Raw genomic sequence first — 26101 nt, forward strand, 5'->3', positions numbered from 1 at the left:
AGAGCTATGCTAACCATACTCTGGATTTGGGTGTGCGGGACTTCCCATCCTCTGTGAAATTCTTTCCAAGTCTCAGTCTAAAGGAAAAATATCCTAAAATCTGGACTTGGGATTGTTTCAGTTGCTGTTTGGTCCATCTCACCCAGATCTTGTCTTATTCTTACCTGAGGACTTTGTAGACAAGGCAAATATTTGGCCTATGTAACACAACAGAACAAATATACTTTCAAAAGCAATTTAGAGATCATTTCTTAAGCAGCCAGAGTAGGATTCACCTGGCTAGATCAAAAATACCTGTACTGTCACCTGCTATCTAAATTCCCTTTAATCTTAGTGGGTAGAAACAGCACTTCTGTGGTGGTGTCAGAGATCTTCTCTAGGAAAGAAGGGAAACAGGTGAGATGAAAAGCTCTGCAGAGCTGCACTGGATATAAAGGATGACCACTGGTCTGTGATGATCACTCAGATGTAGATCTCTGTCTTGCAAGTGTTTAGAGCTGGGTAAGATGGGCCCAACCCTAATTATTAAAACAACAGGCTTCAAATCCTTTAAAAATAAGTGTTGTGTGGCTATGTCAATACCAGTAAACTAACCTGAGCCAGGGTACAGGCTCATGAACTGCCCTGTGATTTCCCAGAGTGTTCACTTCCTGGATTAATTTTGTCCTGTGCCAGCTAGCACTGTCTCAGACAATGCCCACACATGGTTCGAGGAGTATTGGGGTGACACACTATTCCAAATAGGCTCTATGCAAAATTAGGAAGAAAGGAGTTTGATTTACTGATATAGACCAGCTCAAGTGTCTGAATCACTTCTTAAAAAGGGATTTTGATTCCACTGGCAGTTTTGATCACTTTACCTTCTTTTTGCAAGTGCATAGCACAGGGCTATGGCTAACAGAGGAGGGGAAAGGTACTTACTGCAGGAAGAGCAAAGAAAGACACTCCAATGAGAGAGAATGTAGCTGCAATCAGCCGTCCCTCCCATGTTTTGGGGGTCTTGTCGCCATACCCAATCGTAGCAAGGGTGATCTGTGGGCAGAATGACCAGGACTTCCCATAAGAAAAACAAAGCCAACAGATCTGCTTTAAATGTCATCATGAAACCAGCATAACCCACTTAGCTCTATGGGTGTTTATGCACACCTTCTTGAAATAGGATCTTGACGATGGGCCAACCAATTTTTTTTAATGGCATCATAGACCAGAGGCATTGCACCATGGACAATGGATTTAGTCTTAAAGCAGCTGCCTTTCTAGGATGCATTTGCTGAAAGGGAACTCCATGTGACATTGCATGTGGAGTCAGTCTCCTGCTCCCCATCAGTGCACAGTTAGGAGTGGGACTTGGCAGTTAACAGCTTGCAGAGCTTTAGCAACTGATCAGGACTACCTGTCTCTGAAGTCCCAGTCTTTTTAAAACAAAGATGACTTTGTGAAAACTTACTCCTTTCCTGCACAATTGCTGACTTCCAACTGTGTACATTTTCTCACCAGTGAGACTCTACCTAAGTGTCCTAGATATGAAAGGATATGAAAATATCCAGGTGTTGTATGCAACAAGTGACATTTTGATTAATAGTAGGCGGGAGGGATCTTGCCATTTATGAGTGAACTGCATTAAATAAAAAATATGGTGCTGAATTTTAGTCACAGCATGATATAGACTCCCCTAACTATTGGTAGCAAAGCAACATGAATTCTGTCTACCAGGTGGCAGGAAAAGTTTGTGATCAAATGAGCAGTGTTGCAAACCAATACTCCTCTCTTCATCAGAACAGACAAGAAGAGATGTATTAAATGTGCCTCTTGCTCAGTATCCTACCACCAAAAGCATTCTTTGAGTGATTTGGGGGAATGCATGTAACAAGAGAATTGTTGAGTTATCCTTTCCAGAAACATTTTTCTATTATTTTCTGCATCTGAATCCAGAGACATCCTCAGTCACTGGCTCCTTATGGACCAAACTTCCATGAATGACTACCTATACTGCCCAAAACTTTGATGCACTTTGCTAGCCCAACAGAACAGTCCATTGGCCAGCTCTGTTTTTCCCATTTTCTGAGGGACATAGCTCCCACAGGCAGGATACTGCTGTCATGAGAGCTAGTCCTCCCATAGACAAAGGCTCTGCCAGTGCAGTTATACCTGAAGAGACACTCCACTGAAAAAGAGGTTTCCCAGAAGCCAGGAGCACAGACTGATTTCTGAAGAAGGTTTAAGCACCTTCTTTCAGCCTTTGTCTGACTGAAAATCAACAGGGATATAAGTTCAGTTAATTGGTTGTAGGGGCATCCCTACTTTGGTAATGTTATGCCAGTAACATGCCTCTCACCCAAATTTAGCAGCACTTATACTGTAATCCCTAACATCAATACTTTCTCTTCTTGGATACAAAGTTTTTAAGGAGGGGATAAGGTATTTTTTGAGTCACTTACCAGCCCCCACCACAGTGCATCTGCATAGGTTTCAAACTCTTCCTTCATCTCCACCCCATTAGCATCCTTTTCAGGAACATCTTTTTCAACCAGATAAACAAGAAACGAGGACAGGATGAGCGTCAGGAACCCGATATACCAAGCAGTGATGAGTTCCTGCAAAAGAAATAGATGGAAAATGGAGGGGCTGAAAAGTCTCAATACACACAGTAGCAGAGTAAACGTCAGGAGAAGAGAGAAGCACGAAGGATAACAGCAGAGCTGTCGCTGCTGGCTTGGTCACAGTCCATGACCAGTCCAGCTCAGCACTTACTGGGAATTAATGCAGAGATTTACAAGAATTAGCCCTTACATGGCATCTTCCTTGGGAACAGCTTGGAGCAATCTGCAGCTGTAGTTCTGCATAAAGCTGGGTTAAGGGCTTGGCTGTACCCATGACACAGGGTGCTGCAGGGCTCTGTCCCTGACCTTGACTCTTCCCGTTCCTGCTGCCCCTAGGCTTGGTCAGTCTTGGCAAGCAAATCAACAGCTCTGCCCTCTCCCTACCTCCAGAGAGCCAAGGCTGCAGGATGCAGTTCCTTCTCTTTAGGCATATCAAAGCAGGTTCCACCATGAATGTTGTTTTCACCATGCATTGATGCAATAAGAACAGACCTTGAAAATCCTCTGTGTGAAAATAAAACCTGAGCTTCCTTGTTTTAGAGAGAGTGACTAAAGTGGAGTGTGTGGCTAATCCCACTGAGGTGGGAGGTGCAGCAACCCAATTTAAAATTGAAGCAATGTCTGAAACAAAGCAGAAACATTTTTGGTAAAGTTCTTCAAAAGTGGGTAAAAAATCAATATTCCAGTTCCTTTCATTTTCTGAGAACTGCATTGGGATTGGGGGGGGATAAAAAAAAGCTGTAGCTGACAATTTCATAATTGAGTCTTGAGATAAATCAACTTTCTTGGCTAATTTCTGGTGTGCAACCACAGAAGGAAATTTGTTGGCTAACCTTGTTATCGAAATTGTTTCTTTAGTGTCTCCAGTAAAGCCAAGTTCTCACAAACCCTTCTTATCTCCCTTAGCCAGCTGAGGTCTAAAAGGTGGTGGTGAGGAATCAAACAAGGAACATTTGAACGAAATCCCACACAATGAAGCCTTAAACAATTTCTAAACAACGTATTTGGCACATAGACTTCTTCCATGATCTCAGTTTCCTGAGAAACATTTTTGACATAAGTGTTTATGTGCCACCTGCCTTGTAGCAAGTTTATATGGGGAAGAAACAGAAGTTGGTATGAAATGAAGCAGGGTGGGTATCCCTATCAGCCACTACAAAGAATCAAAGTCTAATTATGCTGTGCCAGCTGGCATTTTAATTTTCAAAAACCCCTAAAATGTCAGGAATGTCATTCATGGATAAGAAAAAGCAGTATGTAGCACAGAGTATATGCAATTTTTCTACACCCTGTGCAGATGAGAAATCTCATCTAGAGGATTTTTATGCAGATAGTTTTTAACTTGTAATAATGTTTGGTGAAAATGCAAGAACAGAACATATCTGTCTGGTGCGAGACAGGATATGTCTGTCTATAGCATCAATTTATACCAAGTGAAGATGATTTTAGAAATTTTGTCTGTCTGGGTTCACACTGTGTGCATCTTTGTATTGTCTGACCCATGCTTCCAAACAGAAATTATACCAGTAGCTTCCTCTGAAACCACATTTCTGCTAACCAGCCTCTTTCCATCCCTCCGGAGTCCTGCTCCATCTGTTGATCAGACAAGTCTGAGAAGCCACTACAAACATGTTGCAACTACAGAGGCGTTTCTGTCAAAGATTTCAACATAATTCACCGTTACAGGGATGTCCCTGCTCTCATTCAGTGTAAAGGCAAAATTCCTATTGTAAAGAGTGTGGGAATGAACACTCTCTCCTGTCACTTCCCAGCACCACTATTGAGTAGAGAAGGGTAAAACAAGGGCAGAAATTGTTCAGAGAATGGAAGAGGGAACAAAGCTGAAAGGACAAAACTATTGCTTGAACTACTAGACATAATCCCAAGGCATTGCTGTACCTGTGCATCCCCTCTCTTTCCCTTCAATGTCACTCCCCCAAACCCAGCTGAGCCCTGCAAGCTCCTCGCTTACTTTGCTGTGTGCACAAATGGCTGATCCCAAAAGTTTCCACGTGCCGCCCCGCCTGTCCATTCGGAGCATCCGTAGGATCTGAAGGAAGCGGAGGCTTCTGAGAGATGTGGCCAGAACATTGCCTTGGTTCCCAACAGCAACCACTGGCACTGAAGCAATCAGCACAAAGATATCTGCAAGGCAAAAAGAACAAAGCCTGCCAACAAAAGTGGCCCCATCACCTGCTTCTTAATCCCATCTGGTTGTGCTGCAAATTTCCCTAGGAAAATTTTAAAGCTGCCTAAAAAAATGCCTTCTCTTGCCAATTAAACAGATATCTGCACCTGCCACACAGTCGGCATCATGCACAGAACACACCAGAAAGCCTCGTAATCTATTTACAGATCAATGCACTGGACTTGAGACACTGTCTGAGCTAGCTTAGGGATGCACAGAAACAGTGTCCAAATGCTGACAGAAAAACAACCTTCAATTCATCTGTCCCACAGGAACACCATAGTGAACAGGTCAGCAAATAAGAAATTCAGGTTTTGATAGTGCATCTAGTATTTTGTTCTTTTAGCTGAGTTTTCCCATTAAAATCTCAAAGCCAGCACTACAATTTTTTGTAAGCGCTCACAGGGCCAATTTGCTGATCAACTGAAGAGGTTTGAAATGCAAATCACATCACTTCTTCTTGTTTTATTTCTTTTTCTTTCTTTTCCTTGTTTCCCCCCTGCTTTTTGGTCCTATACATATACAAGAAAAAAGTGGTACCAAAAGGCTTCAAACATTCTCCGAGCACTCAGTCTTTAAATTGTCTTCATACTGTATTTCCAGCCAAAAAGAATGGCACTGGATGGATTTCAGATTTCACTTTCAATCATTCTCAAAACAAACTTGTGCCAGTGACAACCAAAAGATGATATTAATAAATCCAGTGGGAACTTTTCTGTTCTTTACCCAGATATCAGTGAAGATTCATTCTCAGAAGTGAGATGACACTTTTACCGAGAAGGCATGAGACAGTATCCCACTTGCTCACACCACGCTCTACTGCCTTCACAATGTTATTAAAAGTATAAGATGTATTTATACAACAGTAGCACCCAAAGGAGCACTACTAAATTGAAGGTAGCACAGATGCACAAGGAAAATTTGTTCCAATTTTGTCTACCCTTAAGACCCACAAAATGAACAAAAGGAGGGAGAGGGAAGAGAGTGACATGTGTTCATATAACTGCAACACCACAGCTCCCCAGAGTGCTATGTGCTGTACAAATAAGGAACAAAAAGCTAGCGCTTGGCCTGAAGAACATTGAAACAAATGAGGGAGTCCTGAAAACAGTGAACGAATGTGGATGCGTATGACAGCTGCTTAGGGCAGAGTGAGCTCCTAAATATTGGCTGGTTGGTTTGTGGACATAATGGGGAGTTGTAGGAGGGGATTCAAACATAAATCATGAGTAGTTTTATGGAGAGTTGTAGGCAGTGCCTTCCAAGCCTGAAAAATAACATGGATGAAATCACAAAGATACTTGTTTGCAAATGCAGACCAACATTATGAAGGTAAAACACAACATTTGAATATGAAAGAGGACTGAGGAAGTTGGTATAGGGTTGGGATATGAAGTGGTTTGAAACTGAAAGCAGACAAGGTATATTTGGGGATGAGCTTAAGAAAAATGCAGTGGGACTCAGGACAAGGAAAATGTGTTTGAATGGTAGAAGGATCCATTTTTTTTCTCACTGACCAGCTACCCAAACATCTCTCAAATTAATCGTTATTGCTGGGTACTTCAAATAACTACTCCAAGCAGGACACAGCTCCTAGCCCAAAGGGCAGATCTAATTTCAGGGCTCTTTGCACTGCCATTCACTGGTTCTTGGACATCCCCCCACACTGGCTCAGAAGGAAAAGGACATAACAGGGAACAGTAGTAGAGAGCATATGCCTACCCAGCATGCACAAAGGCTTCCTGGCAAATTTGAGTCTCCCTCTCCATCCTTTGTAGCGACAGCAACACCCAGCAGCCCAGATTCTTAAGGCAAACTCTGCTCCAAAGATGAAAATGGCAAAAGTTTCCTGTATCAAAGACATAAGCTACACTGTTAGACTCATAACAAGTTTTGCAGTAATTCTGGACACAAGGATATAGCTGAAGGAAACAGATGAGGTGCAAGTGTTGGGGTAGATGTGTGAGAGAGAGAAAAAAAAAAAGTGGGGAGGAGAATATAGGTTTATGAAAGAGGCAAGGCAAAGTGGGACATAGCTTTACAGCCTGGTAAGTATTCTGCAGAAAGGATGTGCCCCTGCTGTTGGGTAAATGTGAAGTGCTTACCCTGCCTTAATGGAAGGGCAAATACTTCACAAAAAGACCTCCTGTTTCACACAAAATGAGAAGACATATGTGAGTGCTGACTGCAAAGTCCCCAGTGCACTGTATACCCACACCCGGGGTTACCCACCAGCAGCTTGTTCATGCAGCCATATCTATAGAGACAGGGACAGGATACGGTATATTCATATGGTCATAAATTTAAGGCAATGACAAAGGCATATATAAGACAAATTTAAGGCATATATTACTCCCTTAAATTTCTGGTGCATGGAAGAATGGGCTTTTCCACCTTGCTCGAGAACCCTTCTAAGCATGGGGAGGGAATGGGGAGGAGAGACCTTCTCTGAGGTGCTCAGCGGAGATGGGCCAAGGGCAGCATGGGGCACGCAGTTACTTTTCCTCTCTGTGAATAGCTGGCAAGGAGGAAAGGGGGATTTTTCCTGATGCTCATACCCACAGCTGCTAGGCACTTCTGAAAACCACCGAGAGCCACATAAAAGCAAGCACAGGAGAAGGAAAAATAACCTCAGGCTTCTTCAAATGTGAAAAGATGGGTCTAAGCAGGATAACAGGGACCAAAAGCAAGTTTCACATTCCCTAGGGGAGGAGGGTGTTTTCATACAGGCGTTTTTTTGGGAAGGAACATGCAAGGGGAATTCACCTTTCATTCCTTTTGGCATTTAGTTCTTGCTCGGATCTACATGTCTCTGGGGGTACAAGGGGAAATGGAAATTGAGATCCCAGAACTACTTCTGCTGAGCAGTTTCCCTAGGGATGCTTTTCTACAAGGCCATGTTAAGTGAGAGGTTGTGTTCTCTATTTCGTGACAGCTAGGGGAACAGAGGAAGTTCTCTGTTAGGGTCATTTGCATAAAATGATTAATACATCATGTTTATACTTAAGGAGGGTTTTTTCCCTTTTTTTTTCTTCTGCCAAATGGGAGGCCTACAGAAATACAGTCTTGAGCATGAACTCCAGCATTTATAAAACAAGCATGCTGGAAACACAGAGAAAGGAATATATTGGCTGCAAATACATTTTCTCTCATGGATAGTCATCGGAGGCACTGCCCGCAACAATTTCAGTTATGCTGCTCTTGGGCACAAGCATGAGTCCAATTCCGATGTCCTCCCTTGAAAGAAATGCTGGGATTGGTAGAACACTATAGAATGAATCAAACTTGTTGAATGATCCCCGAAAAAGGAGTTTTCAAATGTGCTCATGTCTGGCATGGTCATTAGGAAATTTATTGATACTTTGATGGTAGAACTGTTAGGCAAATGCCAAAAAGCCATTATTTAAAAGTCTCAGGCTAGAATTCTTCCTCTTTCCTTACTTCCCTTTTACTCGGTCAGTGTTGACAATGGACTGGGAACTTTCCAATGTGTAAGTGTACGGTCACTGCTCCAGGACCAACAGAAGAAATCCTATTGCATGCAGAGCTGGGAGTAAGTTTCCATCACTGCTGATGGGGCTGATTTCAATTCAAGGACATTACCAGGGTGATGCAGCAGCCAGTCCACTTACCAGCAAGAGGAGCCAGTCTCCTGAAACAGTTTCATACTCCTTGAAAGTTGTCAGGACAGCTAAGATCAAACACCCCAAGACAATCAGAAACCTGGAATGAAATAAAAGGAAAAAACACAGCATTGTTACCGCTCTCTGTATTTGCACTGGACATGTTGCCTTTAACAACCTGGGTGGAGACCTTCAGGGGATGGCTACTTCCCATCCGTGAGCAGTGAGGTGGGCTCTCATGAAGATCAAGGGTTCTCAACCTGGACAGGCTGGGTCTGGCAATCAAGAAATCATGGCAAGATCCTAAATCAGAATGCTCCTGGGACAGACATGCATTAATTAACTCGTTTGCATTCTTCAGAAAGGAAATGGGTGATACTGCATTTTGGGAAGGGATTGTATGGTATGGCAGAGGACTGTAATGCTCAGGAGGTCTATTCCAAGCTGATATGCTGTGTGCTTCACAAAATGGCACTGCAGTTTCAGTGGAATGAATCTACTTGGCACACCCTGAGACCTGAGAAGCAGTAAACGCTTCACTACAATGCAGCACCAGGAAAAACTCTCCCTTGAAAACTGCACTGTGTTTCACTTTCCTTTTCTTTTTGCACTTATTTCTATGCAGATGAAAAGATGAAAAGGTTTGAAAGAGAAACAATAGAGAGGGTAAATTTCTGCTCTCCAGTAAATGCAGTGCGTGATAAATCACTGCCCCTGTGCTATTATCTGTCTGGGAGGCTCCAGAAGACAGAGATTTGACTGAAAATTTAACTCCCACTGCTGGTAAATCCAATTCAGTCCAATCTAAAGTTACATTTACTTTGTAAAACTATTCCCAGGATCAAGCTATTCAAAATCTTTTATATATAAAGAGGTAAGAAAAATCAAGGGAGTCTCACAAGTGATTACTGTGAAGCAGAGTGGCGGAAGCTCATATTCTGGTACTGCATGTACCCAGATCATGGGCATTTTAATGTGCTCCCAAAACCTCACCCACAGAAACAGAAGGGCAGGTGGCCATGGAAATATTTCAGATCTTAGTGAATAAATTGGAAGGATGTCTCCATAAAAGCTCTGGATCCTTTGCTTTCATAGCTAGGGTACATCAAAGAAACGATAGGCTTTAGGTACTGAAATCATCCAGGGAAAAAAAGCTTGTTAAGAATCAAACTGCGTTTAGTGTGTACTACCTGTTTTGAATTTCAATCTGATACCTAAAGTGTGATTTCATTTCTTGCTGAATAAAACTTTACTTTGTTTCATTGGGTGAAATAAGCAGAGTCCACTGCCTGCAGTGTGGAGGCAGCAAGCAAGGACTCACCTCAGCTCAGAGACACGTGTCCTCTAACCTGTCTTGGGGTTTTGTTTCCTTTGTGTATGAGGAAACATAGGGCTAAGGGACCGTGTTCTGAGAATTTGCAACACTTTTGCAGCTGGAGTAAAAGGAGAAAGGTGAGCTCCAGAAAGCTCCTGCTGCCTTTTGGGCAGGGAATTTCCTCCAAACAGCATCAACTAGCACCCTCCAGGCAAGGAACAGGCAACAGTGAAACACTTCACAGCAAACCCTGAAGAATTACTTTGCTGTGGCTTTCCTAACATTAGCTGTTCAGACTGAAGTTGCTTATGCCAGGAAAAGTTCAGATCAGCCATTTTGAGCAAGGTTAGAACAGAAATAAATGTGTTTGCTCATGGTAAATAATTCTGGATTTCTTTGACAAGTTTCACCTTTTCCTACTCACCAGCCATGCTCTAGAGCATGGGTTATGTGGTTGGTAGGAAACAGCCTTTGGGTCCAGAATGTGTCTTTTGCCATCTACCTATAACCACACTCCCACTGCTCAGGACATTTGGCAGTTAAATTAGTGATTCTGTAATGTTCCTGCTGTCCCCTCAAGCTTGCTTTGTCACGCCATACCTTGCTGTCCCCACCTTGCAATTATGAAGCCAGTGGCTCACTGCCTTCCCAAGACCCATGATCCAGCTGCCCTGCACCTCCATGAGCAAGCTGGTGAGAACTCAACAAGGACAACATGATTCCTTTGATTAGCTATAAACCACCTATGATCTGCCACATTACAGCCATTACAGCAGTACCATCACTAATTCTCCACTTAAAGCCTTCAGCTGCTGCTATTTGATGCTTTCCATTACAGACATTTCTTTATACTATGTGAAAATTCAGTCACCCATCAGCTCACAAGTATCATTTAAATGATTTAATGAAAGGTGAAACACACTGAAAACACTCCAAGGAAATTACATCATCAGCTACTTAAACTAAAGGCGTGACTTTACGATATCATTTAACAGAACAGCACTGTCAATTAAAGATGATGTGCAGATTTTTGTCGAAGAGGAAGACAGGAGATAAGTTAGTACCGAAATCGTCATCTTTTGCCTAAAAATGCCTGCGGCTTTACCACTAGAGGGTAGCGGTGCTCCATAGAGCGAGGGGATTACGGCTCTCGCTCCTGTTTTCCTTCCCCATGAAACAAACTCAATGCAGGTGATGTTCAGGTGATCCCACCCATGTATTTGATAAGCAAGAAAAGGAGTCTCACAGGAGTGAAAAGGTTTTTCCTTGGTCACTAAAAAACCCAAATGTTGGCATTAACGGACAAGTGGTGCTGCGTGCTCGATCGCTTTGTGCGGCACAGCCCATGCTGCAAGCCCCACTGCTCCAAGTGAGAGCCCACCCATAAAAGCAACAGATCATGCAGGACAAAAAAAAGTAAAAATAGAGTAAGAAGGTGAGACTGGAGATCACAAGTTACCGTGAATAATTTTGAGGGCAAATCCAAGCAGGGAATGTGGTCTGAACCCCCAGTTGCAGGAATTGCATGAATGCAGCCCAGAAGAGTGCCTTGGAGGTGCAACGCTGAGCAGGAACTGCAGTCCCCCCAAAACCACAGCCCACAGAGCCAGGCTCCTGCTCCTTCCTGCAGTACTCTGGTGTGTGCAGGGATGTGTTCGGACACATAAATGCAATCCATCTCGGAAGGGTCAGCTATCCTCCTACCGCACCATTTCTGAAGCATAAACACCCACTGCAAGTGAATCAAATCACATCTCAGCAATCCTCCCTTTGAATCTGAAATGACAACCGCGGTTCAGAGCACTTAATGAATTTCAATCTCCACTGATGCTATGCAACCCACCAATTTCCCGTCAGCCTCTTCTGTTTTGGATCTTGGTGTTTACAAAGCCTGCAAGTCTTCTTGTGTCCTCTTTCTATGGAAGATGCTACATAAGTGACATGTTTTTTTCATCAATCCCGCTTGCTCAGCAAAGATGGTAACAATGTACATCTTCACCTTGCTGATTTTGCCTATATTGTGGGCATATGTACCACCTACGCCCATATTGTGGTCTTGCAAACATAAGGACTGTAACTTGCTTGACAGTTGCTGAGTGTATATTGTCCTATGGCAACAGGACAATAGCAGACTCTATATTGCCTAATTTTAGAGGCAGCAATGCAGTGCAGCGGTTGAGCCTGGCTGTAAAATTGTAACAGGCAAATCACAGAGAAAGAAACTGCTGAAATCAGAGAGGATGAGCAGAGGGGAGACTAACACTGACCTGGGGAATCAAGGGACAGAAAGGGAGAAAGTCTGAAATTTACTCACAGTTGTAATGATACTATCAATGGGACACAAGGCACCGAGGGTTAGAAGAAAGAAATAGGGTAAAAGTCAAGGTTTAGTAATGAAAATTGAGTCCTATTAAGCCTAAGCTTCCTATTGAACACTGTTTCAGCAGATGGCAGTCCAGACTTCAAGACTGTAAATCACATATGCCAAATGAGGATCTGAATTTGGTTCTTCAGTTTTTAGACTCATCTTTGCTATCAGTTTACATCATTTTTCACAGCCCATTACATTGTACCTATTTGCAGTATTGTGCCTGAAATCCTGATTAACTTGTTATATGTATAAGTTCCAGACCACCAAATGGCAGTGCTCTTTTGTCATTGTCACAACCAATGTGCTATTCTGGTAAATATATGTTCTTGTTATTGGAAATCACATGTTCAACACTCATATTTTCTAATCATACTATTTTGGTGTATTAAAGACAGTATTCAAAAAACAATACATATTTTTTCCAGGAAAGAAGAAGTAATTTATGACTACGCTAGACCATGAATCTAATGTTTCTTGGATGAACATCTCAGACTGGTTTGTTTGATAAATTTTGATTTCTTTTAATATTTCACATTTCTTTGAGTTTTTCTTCTATATCTGCTTTCATTTGAAGGCAATATAATGCAGATCTAGCCGAGAACTTTAATATTTTTTCCATATATAGGTCCTCATCATGTGTCCCATTCACCATCTCTTTCTTCAAAACTTTAGGTGTAGATCACATAGTAATTTGCCTATAATCTATTCTAAAACATAGCAGTCCTTTAGAAGCTGTTATGAGGACTAGATATATCATAGGCAGGCCAAACAATATTTGCAACTGGCCTAATTTTAGCAATTTTTTGTGCTGTGTGACAAAATGTTAAGTCTCAATTAGGCTTACAGTTAATAGAGAGGAACATGTGTTACTAGTGTACAACTCGTTTTAAAGTAGACAGTTCAAGCAGGTCAGACGCACCTACAGAGACACTTTCTTCTCTATAACTGTAAGGAAAGACTCTAGTGACTAGCTCCTATGGAGATGTTTACTGTGTAAATTAGCTGAACGCCACCCCTTATGTTCAGCCCTGTTTTGGACATAATTATAAACACCTCCTTTTAATGATATTCATATATTTTTACTACTGCAAGAATTAGCCTACTAGCCATACCAGCCCAATTCTTACGTGACCATGTTTCTCTGAAATCCCTTGCTGTAAATTTAGGTATCACATCTACATGTGTTCGAGGATCCTGCTTACAAAACAATATTCCAGGCTCTGGGCAGGGAAGCTTTTTGAACAGTTACTAGTAAGAAATCCCCTCCAGTGCAACAGTGCACAGACTTCTGTTTGCTTTCACATCTTCAGTACCATTTCTTGCAAGCCATTGGAGTTTCCTCTGCCTCCAAATGTTCTTATGAATCTTAGATTTTTCTGCTTTGCTGCATTTGGTCCTTTCTTGTTTTCCCTTAAAACTTGTGCTCTAGTTTCATTATGTTCTGCCACCTTGTAAATGCTAATGGAATTCTCTAAGATTATATTAGGAAAATCTGGCAGTGTTTTGCTAAATTTTTGGTTGAGGGTTCCCAATGCCATATGGTTCTAAAACTATGATTCCCACACACTTTCCCAGATTTCATATTGGAACAACCTTTCTTTCTTCAACTACTGGCTTTTACCCATTAGGATTAAAAATGCATCTTTTCTCACAGTTCTTTCAGTTGCTCTATATTCCTACCCACCATGTTTTTCTCTGCATCCAAACTTCAGTTTTCACAGAACATCTGCAGTATCTTGCACTGATCGTTTTATGGTTGCTAATGAGAGGCTTGAGTTGGGATTTTTAACACTAAAAAAATGACGTTACCAAATATTTGAGAACAGCTCTTCAGAGAGAAGGGAATGTATGCCTGATTTTCACAGACTTGGGAATAGTCACTGTTTAATATTTAGATTCTTACATCTCCGCTCTTCTAAGCAATAGGCCAGCTACTCTTACAGAGATCAATACAGAGATAATGATGACAGGAAAAATCCGAAAACTTTGAGAGGCTACAAATGTGCATTGTGCAGAGGAGTGTGGGAAAGGGCACTGAGAAACTCAGTGGAGGTCCTGAAGGAGAAGGGAAAAAACAGCAAGTGCTGCAGGTAGGGCCGTTCAGAGGTTCCTCTTTCTCTGCATCCACAGATTCCACTGAGTACACACACAGAGCTCCATGCAGGAGCCCCTGGCCCAATGCCATCATACAGCAAGCACAGGGTAGAAATGCCATGCTCGGTAAGGTGAATTGCACTCTTGTTCTACTGCAATGGCAGAGACAGAGCAAGATCCCCCACGAGATGCTGGAGGAATCCCTAGGAAGTAAGGAAAGATCCCCGAGAGATCCCTAGTCTCACTGGCACACCAGCTGATCTGGCAGGTGATGAAGTGGTAGCCCAGAATGACACTAGTCCTTTGGTGACAGAAGTGAGAGACATTGCCCCTCTCACAGTAGGAAGCAGAGCCAGAAAGCCTAAATGTTTACTCATGCCACGTTTTTGACGACCTTGGGTTCTTATTGGCAGGAGTGCTTCTGAATGGGCTTCACTGCTGTTTTCCTAAGTTTGGAAAGCTTTTAAAAAGCACGATCTGGGAGAGGAAAGCTGTGCTTCACAGCAGGGCATTTCAGGCACAAAAGAACAGCTTTTAAATCAGACAGTTCCTCTCTCCTGTCCTCCATGTACAAGCCAAGAGCCTGATTAAGGCCTCCTCCTCTTGTTGCTTTTTCTTCAGGTCCACTCCTAAAATCTTTTTGTTTCAGTGCCCCGTGTACCACCACTGCTAGCTTCCTTAGCGAGTCTGGCATGCTGGTACAAAATATTTTGGGCCAGCAATGTCAGCCAGCATGAACACCATCAACCTGGATTTTCTGCTCTAGGGGACATTTCAGAAGAATGGCCTGACGCATTTCCCAGGTTTGCTAGCATGAGAGTGCAAAATAGCCCAGAGCACTACATTACCCTGCCTGATTTTTCTCAGCTTGGAAGACAAGACTCATCCACCAAGATCCCATTTCCATCTTGGCTCTGAGACAAGTTTTAAAGATGCTCTGAAAGGCCTAGCATAGATAGATTACAAGAAGAGGCCTAGACATCTTATAACATGGGCGACTGGAGGACAGATTGCAGAAGCGAAGGAGAAGCAATGACAGCATTAGCTACCAAGGAGTTAGATGTCTCCTATCCTCCTGTGGCTTGAATAAGGATGGAAAAGCTTCTGACTGTTGCAACTAAATATTCTGAGTTGCTCTGTTACTGGCTTTAAATTCTATTTTTATATTGAGTGAATGACATTGGACTGAACTATTGTTTGGGGCTTTTATCTGCCATGACTAGTGTGCCTGTCCATGGGCTTATCTCTGGCTGGCAGCATGCTGCTAATTGAGTTGAGACACATAAACTATGAAACACGGTGGGCCATGCAGCACAGCAAAGCAGGAACAGCACAGAGCCAAACCGCATTACCCAGCAGCCCCAGCTGCAATAACCGCAAATCAAATGACTTTCAGAAATGGTTCTAACAGGACATTCTCCAAAGGACATTAACAAAGTTTTGTAAAGCTATTTGAAGGTAAACTTTAATATTCATACATTGGTTTCTGCTAAATTTTTGAAATAAAAGTGTAAGACATTTGAAAGTCAGCCTGTAATTCAGCAGTCAAGTGCCCAGCCTTCAGCAAACCCTGTAAAGAAGTAAAGTGAATTTAGAGTATATAAAGAGCCTAAGGTAAGAGTATTAATCATCCATGTCAATGCTTAAACATTCTGAGTAGGAATTTCCAGGAAGGTACCTTTCTGACCATCACCAACGCTCTTGTGCCAGAGAGATGAAAGATCAAGGAGACCATTTCCAAACATGACAAAATCTCAGGGTTACCCAGGAATTAGGACATGTCTCACATGGACATGTCTCACACAGACATGCACTGATCTCCCCACAAATCCTTCTCATTTCTTTAGAAAGGTGGAGAGGAATGAGTTATGTCCTCTGAGTGAATTTTTAGAGAGCTCCAAAGAATACAAATGGAAGAAACTTCTGAACCCACTGTTATGCCTTTTGCCTTGACTGAACATGCTGTTGTGATATTTTCTACCTTTCCATTTGAAATCAGTGAAGATCAAAACACTGTAGGGGAGAGAAACAAACAAACAAGCAAGCAAAAAAACCCAAACAGCCTGCCCGCCCTTTCTTCCACCTGACCAAATTCCCTTTTTTCACAAGCGCTCACATCAAATATATTACATCCTCCAAAGGTGATATAGCTGACAGTGAATTTCTAATACCATGAAGACAGCACTGTCCAGAAAGAGCCTCTGTAGTCTCTAATACAGGGTTTCTAGGTAGGGAAGTGATAACATTAATTTGGTGGCTGGCCAGATTCTTAGAGTGAACTGAAAAAAGAATCTTTATTCTTTACCCAAGACTTCGACCCATTTGGGAGTTTTGATAGATTTTGGGTTTTTTCTATTTTTGTCCCTACATTGCACAAGAACATACTTTTTTTAAACAATGCCAATACTTCCAACATAATCTAGCACTTTCAGACAGGTAGGATTGCCAAGGAAAAAAACAATTTCCAGTTTGGACTGTATCTTCTTTGCCTATGCCATCTCAAAGTCCATCACACACTCACCTTTATGCGTGAACATAAACACTTTATGCGATGATCTCAGTTTTCACATGGAGTGGGACATTCAGAAGAAAATTTGCATGGTGCCATTCCCAATGGACTTTTTTGCATGGTCAAAGATCTGCAACTGTGTACAGAAGAGGTGCATGGCTGCACATGACCTGCACCCTGCAATAACACTGCCAGTACACTCCAGGTCAGGTAACAGTTTAGTGGGTTTTCCATTAAGGGCGATGAAGGGTGTCCTGATAATGCAGCTCCTGTGGAGCCAGATATATGGCTCAGTTCTCTCAGACTGAGTGGGATCTCTGGGTTACAGGAGATAAATGTTATCACTTTAAGAGCCCCTTGCTGAATTTTCTGGCATTAACTCCAGAGAGCTCTATCATTTTGCACCTGAGGTGGTCAGAGTTTTGGCTGTGACACAGGGCACTTGACTCAGGACTTTTCCAGCTAAAAGCATGAAGTATTACAGCTAGAATGTAAGAGACATCTTTTCCACATAGTGTTTAATCACTGCCTGCACAGGAGAAAATCAGACAAAGGTCTCAGATCCTTGCTTTGAACTATCTAGTTGTTGGGTTTTTTTTAATCCAAGAGGGTTTTTTTAACTTTTTTCTAATTTTTATGTAAGTGAAGAGTGCAGAGTCATGACTGCATCTTAGTCTATGTGACAACACTGCACATCAGTTTTCCTTAACAAACTGGTCTGTAGCCTATGACCCATTCACAAATCCAGTGGTGCTGCAAAACAAGCTCACATCAATCAGATAGGAAAGGATTTCTTACTGGGCAGAATGCAAAGCAGATGAGCTGCTCTCACTTTATTCACAGGGAGAGAAGAAGAGGAGAAAGGATCTGTGCTAAAAGATGCAAGGGCTAAATTCACCTTACAGCAGCTGTGGGTCAAATGAACAGTGGTGGTGTGGAGGAATGCTTTTTCTTGGGATAAACAAATTAACAAAGATGAAATACTATGTTAATAGAAAGAACAAACTTTCCTGCCAATTAAACCAGATTCTTAGTCCAGTTTGACTTGATGCTGTTCCTATAAACCTTCTCTTACATCAGACTCTTAATTTTTCCTTTGTGCTCCATACATAAGCAGGCTGTAGTTTGGCATTGATGATCAGTCAGGCAGCAAGGATTCACAGCTTTGGCCCATCTCCAGTACCCCATAAAATGGCATTAGCTGGAGGCCAGGGGAAGGCTGCTGAGTGCTGAGTGCAGAATTTTCTTGAATATCTCTTTCTACAGAAAAACTGGGGATGTCTCAGAGGCTTTAGATTATCTCAGATGTCACACAAAAATAGCCATTTTTAAATATATCAATGTAGGTGTCTTAGTCAGAATCCCATCCAAGGGATGGGCTTTTATCAGATAATGATGGACATCCTGGTGCAACTTCACTCTCAGGCTGCTTCTCCACAGGGGCGTAGATGTCCCATAGGTTCTGTTACATATTTGCCAGCCCTGTACGAATATTTAAGATCCCCCGTGGTGTCTCATAGTGCACTAGGTGTGTGTGATTCAAGCCCCAGTTCTTTGTCTCTTTGGAGGAGATGGCTCCATTATACCAACTGAAAGTATTACCAGAGTCCTGGTGCTGAACCCAGTGTCACATGGATGAAAATGCCTTTTGGACATCAACCTGAGCAGCATGGTCTCCTAATCACACCTTCCCCAGCTGGCCAAATGCTGACTGCCATGCCCTTTCTCATAGTGTGGAAAAGAAACCACTCCCTGTAACTCAACTGCACGCCAATCAAACTGCTGCCACAGGTCTTATGCCTTTTAACGCCTGCCTTTCAAAATATATTTGAAGGCTTCTCTTCTCTCATAGTTCTATATGAACAATGGGAAGATTTTTTTAACAATTTATTGGAAAGAGAGAAGAGGGACAGCAAGTGGATATCAACCCTAAAATGTCAGCTGCTACCTTGATGGTTTAACACATGACAAGATACATGGTCTGGATAGAAATGTGAGGGGGATGATTAACTGCTTAGAGGCAAATCGCTTCATAATAGTGTTTTTTCAACATCTTGCCTTTAGACTAATGAGAGTATGTCAATAACTTTAAAGAGATTCAGCAAAGGTGCTTACAGAGGCTGTGTCATATGGAATTTCTATAGGATCTGCACCTCCACAGGAAAGAGCATTGAAGGGTCTGCAACTCTCAGTGGGCTGCAGACCTACAGTGCTAATGCAGATGCTAAGGCCAACACTGGAACAGTTGAAGCATATACTACAGATAAGTTGAATGTGCTCCTTTTTCACCTCCAGCTCACATTCATTAGTAAATTATGAGTTGTGTTAGCATGTCAAACAAATCACGTCATCCTTGAAGGTGAACTTTGGATAAGCTTTTTAGAGGTCATTGTACCCTCAGAACCCTGATTTACACAACTAAACAATAACAATAGCACATGGTATTTGTACCTATGTAAATTTAATGCTGTTTTAAAGTATTTCTGCTGCTTTGCATTAACATAAGCAATTAATCAGCATTCAAAATTCAGAATTATCATCTGTAAACATGTGATATTTCATTTGAAGTCTGAAGTTGAAGTCTTTGGAGGAGGTTATCAGCCTTTTCCAGACCTGCCCAATCTTATTCCTGAAGTGTTTCACCAGCATCTGCAACAATGCTCCTCAACACAATGTATGATGGCCCTTTTGCTCAAGTGACTCGTTAATATCTCAGATTACATTATCCCTGTTTAACCTGACAGTTTCAAACAAAGACCATTCTATCAAACCTTCAGGAAAAAATGGCAATATGGAAAGGAATATTCTTATTTGTTTTTCTTTGAAGAAAGAGCTCTATTTAGTTGAGTAAGTAATTTGAAATGGCACAGAATTCAGCATACGTTAGTACATTTAGAAAAATAAAACCCAATTTGCAGTAATGAGAAGTTCTGCATGCAGAATACAATCTAGCAAAGCAGTTAAGTCTGTGCAGCTCTGTTGGGATTCACATGTTTGTATCCTCAAAGAACATGAATCTTTGGTTCTCTCCTAAATGGCACAGCTGATTTTACTGAAGGAAGATCCTCTATAACAGAGGAATGTTGGACACAGCGGGACACAGCCTTGACATAACTTTCCTATTCTTATTCAACATCCACGGGAACAGGAATTCTGATTCCTAATTCAAGTTTTGCCACCTTCTGTTGTGTCATCAATGCAGAGAGTGGCTGGAATCTCAATGTAATAATGAAACTGTAAGAGTGCAGAGTTAAATCCATTTTCAGGTATAGCATGGCAGATCTGACTAGCCAGCCAGCCAATAAAGCTCATTCAGTGAGCTGAACTGCCCTATAAGCTCCACGGACTGTACTGACTAGATCAGTGGTACAGTAGATACTTAACTCATACATATGCACACAGATATTTGGATGCCTGAATTGAATTTCTTAATCTTGAGTCAAGTCTCATCTCATGTAGGTGAACAAAAACAGAAAACCCAGAGCAGAAAGCAACACCACTGATGCTGTGCTCACAGCTCGCAGTGCCTCTGCCAGTCCCAAATGCTGGGATGATAAGGAATGTTTGCATCAGACATGCAGAGCTTTTCCCTTTTACTGTAAAATTAAGACTGCTGCAGAGGTCTGGGCTTTTTCATCAACCTTCCAAACAATTGTGATGGTTGACACAGGCATCTAATGTGCGTGGGAAGTCAAATTTTTCTCCCTCCACATCCCACCAGGACATCTCCAGGGATGGGGTGGCACACTTGCCATGTGAATACAAAAAACATTAGTAAGTGAGCACTAGGCAGTAACTCTTTCCCGGGTGAAAGACATACTGAATGAATCAGATGATCTCTCCAGTATCTCAATGCTTGGATTATATATGGACATTAGCCTTCGCTATCTACAGCATTGCCTGTATATTTCTATTTGGTATAGCATGGCTTGAAGTTGTTCTCAACATTGATTAATTATTTAGGTCATAGGCTCTAACTGTTCCAGTGATGTTACAATGACTTCTGAGTAGTCTTGGTCAAGGTGGTCACAACCAATTGTACATTGATTTTTCCATTGCTTACCAGCAGCAGTAGTCCTATAAAGGTTCAGAAGTCTGTTCTATACTTAAAGCAGTCCATTTTTTTTTTTTTTAAACAGGAAATTAAAGAGCAAGACAAGATTGCTTCTCCAACATCCCTCTCAATTTTTTCTGAGGGACTAATTCAAAGTGCCTTTAAATCAGTAAGAACATTTTCATTGGCTTCAATGAGCGCTGGAGCTCATCCTTACCCTTTTGCCAATTAAGATTTCTGCCTGCATTTTGATTCAATAAAAATTAGGCCAGACACATGTGAAATACAAGCTGGGATTCACCTCAACTTATTGCAGACATTGACAGTGCAAGTGTCTGCATCTCAGTGTGCCTGGCTCGCTTTAAATCAGTGAGGAAAACTGAGGACCTTAAAATCATGATTCATCTGCTCTATTTTAGGTACTTACTTTAGCAGGAGATGAACTATGTATTAGAAGTGCCTACTTCTCAACTGGAAAAAGAGCCCCAAGTGACTAGGTCAGATGAATATCACTCACAATGTCAGATAACAAGCAATGAATCAAACCTAAGATACTCTTGCAATGCTGGAAATGATAAAAAAGAAGTAAGAGGGAAGAAAGCTTTCCATTGGGCCCTGGGGCACAAATGTCTAAATGCAACCTTTAACAATAGGGAAAAAAAGGCTTGTATTTTCTTACTCAGTCTTACCATTATAACCACACATAACGTATTTGACACCCAAATATTTGCCAAACTGAATATTGAAAAAACATGAGATGAAGCCAAAATTAATGAGATGTTCTTACAAATACCTCCCCACCACCATTTTTACCCTTGAGGGTACATGCGTCCTAATGTTTTTCCACAGACAAGACAATTATTAAAGTAAGTTTCTAAAGAACAAAAGCCTAGTTTCTCCTATAAAGGTAATGTTATAGTTAGAGAAATGTTGAAGAAGCCAAGTATTGCAATCCCACCTCACCCAGTAAAATTATCAGACCTGGTAACTATTAGTTTTCAAGTTATTTAAATTCTGAGGGTGCTGTAGTAAGTCTGTTGATAAAGTTAATTACTCACAGGAACAAAATTTGAAAGGGTGTCATGATGAATACTTCACATTAAATTACTAGCACTATTCCAGTCATTGTGACATTTTGAAAATAAGCACATGTTTACACTCAGCTTGCTTGTAGGGTTATTAGATGTATCTCAAGGTGCCCACTTTAAGTGTACGCTAAACAGCTGTAATGCAGCTATAGATGTTGTTTATCTAACACAAATAATTCAACATGCCTGTAATAGAAAGCATGTAATTAAATTCTGCACACACTGTTGTTGGAGTTATGGGGCAGGCTAAGAAATATTTCGTGCTTTAGACTCTTGAGGGAACTTGTGCTCCTTCCTCCAGCATGGATCACTCTGTTCTTTCCTTCACAGGACAGAAGGATACAAAAGGATGTGAAATCTTTCAAACCTAAATATTTTTTGCTAGGAATTTTGAATCATTCTCCTTATACAAGACATGCCACACCGTGCACAAAAGCAGGAGCAGCTTTTCCCTTGGACTTGGACAACAGAAGTTAATAATGCAGCGGTCACCTTGTACATTCAGTTGCATCTTTCTACCTTGCTCCAGTGCTTAAACCCACGTCAGCTTTATTTTTCTGTCATTTTTTAATATGTGGAAATTCTTTATGCTGGAGGATACTGTCATACATAATTTTTTTCTCAGTTTCTGAAAGCTGGGTGGGGTTTTTTGTGCTTTTTTTTTTTTTTTTCCTGGTTGTTATTTCTAGCACAGCTTTTATTAGTTCCCTAGTTTACAGAGCAGGGAGTAAATTGCACATGTCTGTCTATTCATCCTTTATTATAGCATTAACCTTTCCATTATCAGCTCAAAAGCAGGGTTTATATTGCAGGCATCAGATCCAGCAATGACTTCATAGGCTGATTTAGTAGCAACCCCTATCAGTTAGTTGATGTGTCACAGACCCAAACTTCATGAGATAGATGATAAAAGAAGATACAAGAAGCAACAGCTAAAACCAGATTGAATTCAGGGGTTATTGGTTCCTCTCCGCTTGCTTTTATGGTACAGCAAGCTAGATAGATTGGGCTCACACTAACAATTGCTTCAGCTAATGTTCTTAATTGATAAGGTATCAGTGCATCAGGTCAGACATTTTTTGCATGCGTGAGTTTCCTTTATTCCCTGCTTACAGCTAGGAACAAATTAAATATAGATATATTTTCTAACATTTGCACATATAAAATCCAGACCACATTTATTTCGTAAGTATATAACTTAAAACCTTTTGGGAGTTACCAGTTCTTTATCTTAATGACTTTTTAGAGTCAAAATGCATCAGTAGTTTTGTACGCTTCTGCCTGCCCTCTCAGGTCCTCCTCTCCCATTACTCTACTCCACCTACAAGCTGGCACTCAGCCTCCTCCATGCCATGCACCAGCTTGCTTGCTTGGTGAGGAAACTCCAAAATGGAGGAGGAGCAGGTAATCTCTCAATTCCTACATGCTGTTTGGTGGACTTCACTGCCTCATGGCCTCTACAGTGAGGATAAAACCTACAGATTGATGCAGAAGTTTCTTGGCTAAGAAAGTTGAATGACCATTTGAGCACCATTGCATAAGACAGGATAGATAGCACCTCAGTGATCAGGAAAGATGGCAAGACTCAAGCTTGTGGCACTCCAGCTACCATCATTCAGGAGAACCAGCATCAAATGAAAGGGTATGACAAAGTTATCCTGGGCTGACTGTCTACTGTTGCTCTAGGTTACCGCTGCTGCTCTCAGGGGTATTTCAACTAGAGAACAGACACTAAAGCCTTTAGGAGAGTTGGTCATTCCCTGGTGCCCAGTGGCAACTGAGAAAACTTGAAATATGAACCTGGACAGATTCAGATAACCTTAATTCTACCCTGCCCTCAGCCCCATAGGCTGGATCTTGGCACCTTAGCAACAGAAAATACTGTGTTTAGGGTGTGTTGAGGCCATGTGAATCTGTTTCCCAGTCTCCACTAAGCACCACAAATTTATATTGACATCACTGTGGGTTTTTTGCTCTGCAATGGGATTTCAATCCAGGTTAGTAAAAAAAAAAACCAACTATTATCTATGTCCCTGAGAACAAGTTTCTATACACACATCCTTACAACTTTAACCTGAAGCTGGAGCTCCAGATCTGGTCAAATAGCACACTACACTATTACTGTTACTTGTTAGTACCTCTAACTTAATTGTAGGATGTTTTAGTACGAACGTGTTAGAATTAATGAAGCTATCCAGGGCATTAAGGCAAAGGTAGTTGAAGTAGAATGGGTTCATTTTCCATGCTGAGAACCAATTAATTAATGTGATGAATTAATCTGACAGCACAAAGTCCTATGCTTTCACAGTTAATCTGCTTCCATCATCATTGTAGCCTGGTTGAAGCCAGCTCAAGTATTCCTACATCGCACCGAAACCTGTTCCATAGTCGTATTTTTTGTTTCTTAAATGCAGTACATATACAAAGGCCACCATTCAAGGAAAGTAATGACAGCTTGAAGAGAAGTGTCATAAAATCCAGAAAGTCTTTGATGCACAGGATGATGCACTTTGCGTATCTCACTTCCGCAGTCTCAGTTAAGCCAAGCACCAGGTTTGGCATCAGGAAGGGATATATATTCACACCACTCTGGCATTGAGCAATGGCTAGGCCTGGATATTTTCTTTTCTTTTCCCTGGAACATAAGTCATTGCCCATTTCTTAGGCTTATCTGGGAATTATTTTGCTATAGCAGGAAATTATTACAGTCTCACTCTTCCTCGTGTACGTTACAGTTGAGACATTTGGTCTTTAGTATAGGCACATTTTTTTTTTTTTAAATGCTTCAGGCTCATCATAAAGGTGACTTTGTCATTGTTCTGGTGAATGCAGCGCATAAGTAGATAGTCTCTGATATCATCTGAAGAAAACACTTACTTTTCTGTGGCTGCATGTGACTGAAGCTGTTGGTCCTTGTAGCCTTCTCCAACAAAACAGAGGACCCCATCTTCATAGTCAGGAGCCTGATCCCTCCAGCAGGGAAGTGCAGGAGGGGTTGTAACTCCAGCACATGCAGCAGACAGGCCATTGAAATGAACCCAGAAAGAGGCACATCTGTCTCCTTACTCCATCTTCCTACCCTTCCTACACTTTCACTGACCCAGCTCTTCTCCCTGGTTCTCAGAAGAGCGGTAAGAAGCTGATGTGAGAGCACAGGGTGTCAAGCAAAAAGTACTAAATAAAGGAAGCAGCCATCAGTAGCTTCATTTTCCCCCCGTCAGGTTTAAAATATCTTTTGATGAATAGGGAGAACATCTTTTCATGAGTACTAAAAATATTACAGGAAATTAAACAGGGCTGGGAAGATGTTAAATCTAGAAAGTATATTCAATCATTATAACATCTTTTACGGCAGTTTTAGTTCTGATTTAAGCTCAAAGCCTCAAAGTAAACTTAACTTTGGAGCCCTTACAACATCTCCAGAGTGTATGTGGGTTGCTATATTTATAGACAGTGTTACATGAGTGTTCTTCTCTCTTTATATGCAGCTACTCAGTAGATGATAGCATACCAGTGGGTAGTACTCCAGAATACATCTGCTTGGTATACCAGCATTATGGAGTCAGAAAGGTTTAATTTAGCAGATTTAACTGCATGAATTGTTCACAGGACTTAGATGTGAGCAACCAGAAATTATTTAATTATTTTTAACATGAATACTCAAGTACTTACAGGCAGGTTTGTACATGGGAGTGAGCATGTGCATGTGTGTCTGAATTTATTTTCTGGCAACTAAACATCCTACAGATATTGGTTTGCTACTTCTAGGAGAGCTGGAAAATCTGAACTAGCTTGATCATCACCCCTACCCTAAAGAGGATTTCCCAAAATGCTTGAAGAAATCTGACAAATCAAATTATTCACTGTTTCTCTGAAGTGTTTCTACTCTTTAGCCAAAAAAAAAAAAAAAAAAAAAAAAAGAGAGAGACAGAAAGAACATCTGTGCTTTGGGGAATGAAGCCTAGAAAGAAACATTTGGGAAAGTTAAGAAAGAGTATGAAAGGAAAATAAGAGCTTGATCTTATGCTTACAGAAATTACTGGCAAAACTCTCAGTGACTTTAATAGTGAAAGATCAGAGCTCAAAGCATGAGCCCAAGAGAGGAACAGAAGAAACAGGTCTGTGATGAAAGACAGTAGACACAGAGAAATGGTGACAGTCAGACAGCAAAGCCCATAGCCAAACACTTTCATGTAAAAAGCTCTGCGCTTCAATGACCTACGCACTTCTGACGTCTGGTAATTTCCCTCTTTGGGGAA

The 26101-nt window shown here is 41.4% G+C and overlaps 1 protein-coding gene across 3 annotated transcripts in view; it reads right to left on the reverse strand.

Moving 5' to 3' along the window:
* Nucleotides 1-26101, reverse strand: part of KCNQ3 (potassium voltage-gated channel subfamily Q member 3) — a 209368-nt gene that overhangs the window by 31257 nt on the left and 152010 nt on the right. For all 3 annotated transcript variants that reach the window (XR_008235335.1, XM_052788256.1, XM_052788255.1), the window contains exons 2-6: nt 8421-8511; nt 6511-6637; nt 4573-4745; nt 2439-2594; nt 922-1032 (exon numbers count right to left, since the gene is read on the reverse strand). Coding sequence is in view for 2 of the 3 variants with exons in the window: in XM_052788256.1 (XP_052644216.1) it covers nt 922-1032; nt 2439-2594; nt 4573-4745; nt 6511-6637; nt 8421-8511 (658 nt within the window). In the remaining variant the exon portion in view is untranslated. The remainder of the gene's footprint in view (nt 1-921; nt 1033-2438; nt 2595-4572; nt 4746-6510; nt 6638-8420; nt 8512-26101) is intronic.

The sequence above is a fragment of the Harpia harpyja genome, chromosome 5, assembly GCF_026419915.1.
Source record: "Harpia harpyja isolate bHarHar1 chromosome 5, bHarHar1 primary haplotype, whole genome shotgun sequence".
Taxonomy (NCBI): domain Eukaryota; kingdom Metazoa; phylum Chordata; class Aves; order Accipitriformes; family Accipitridae; genus Harpia; species Harpia harpyja.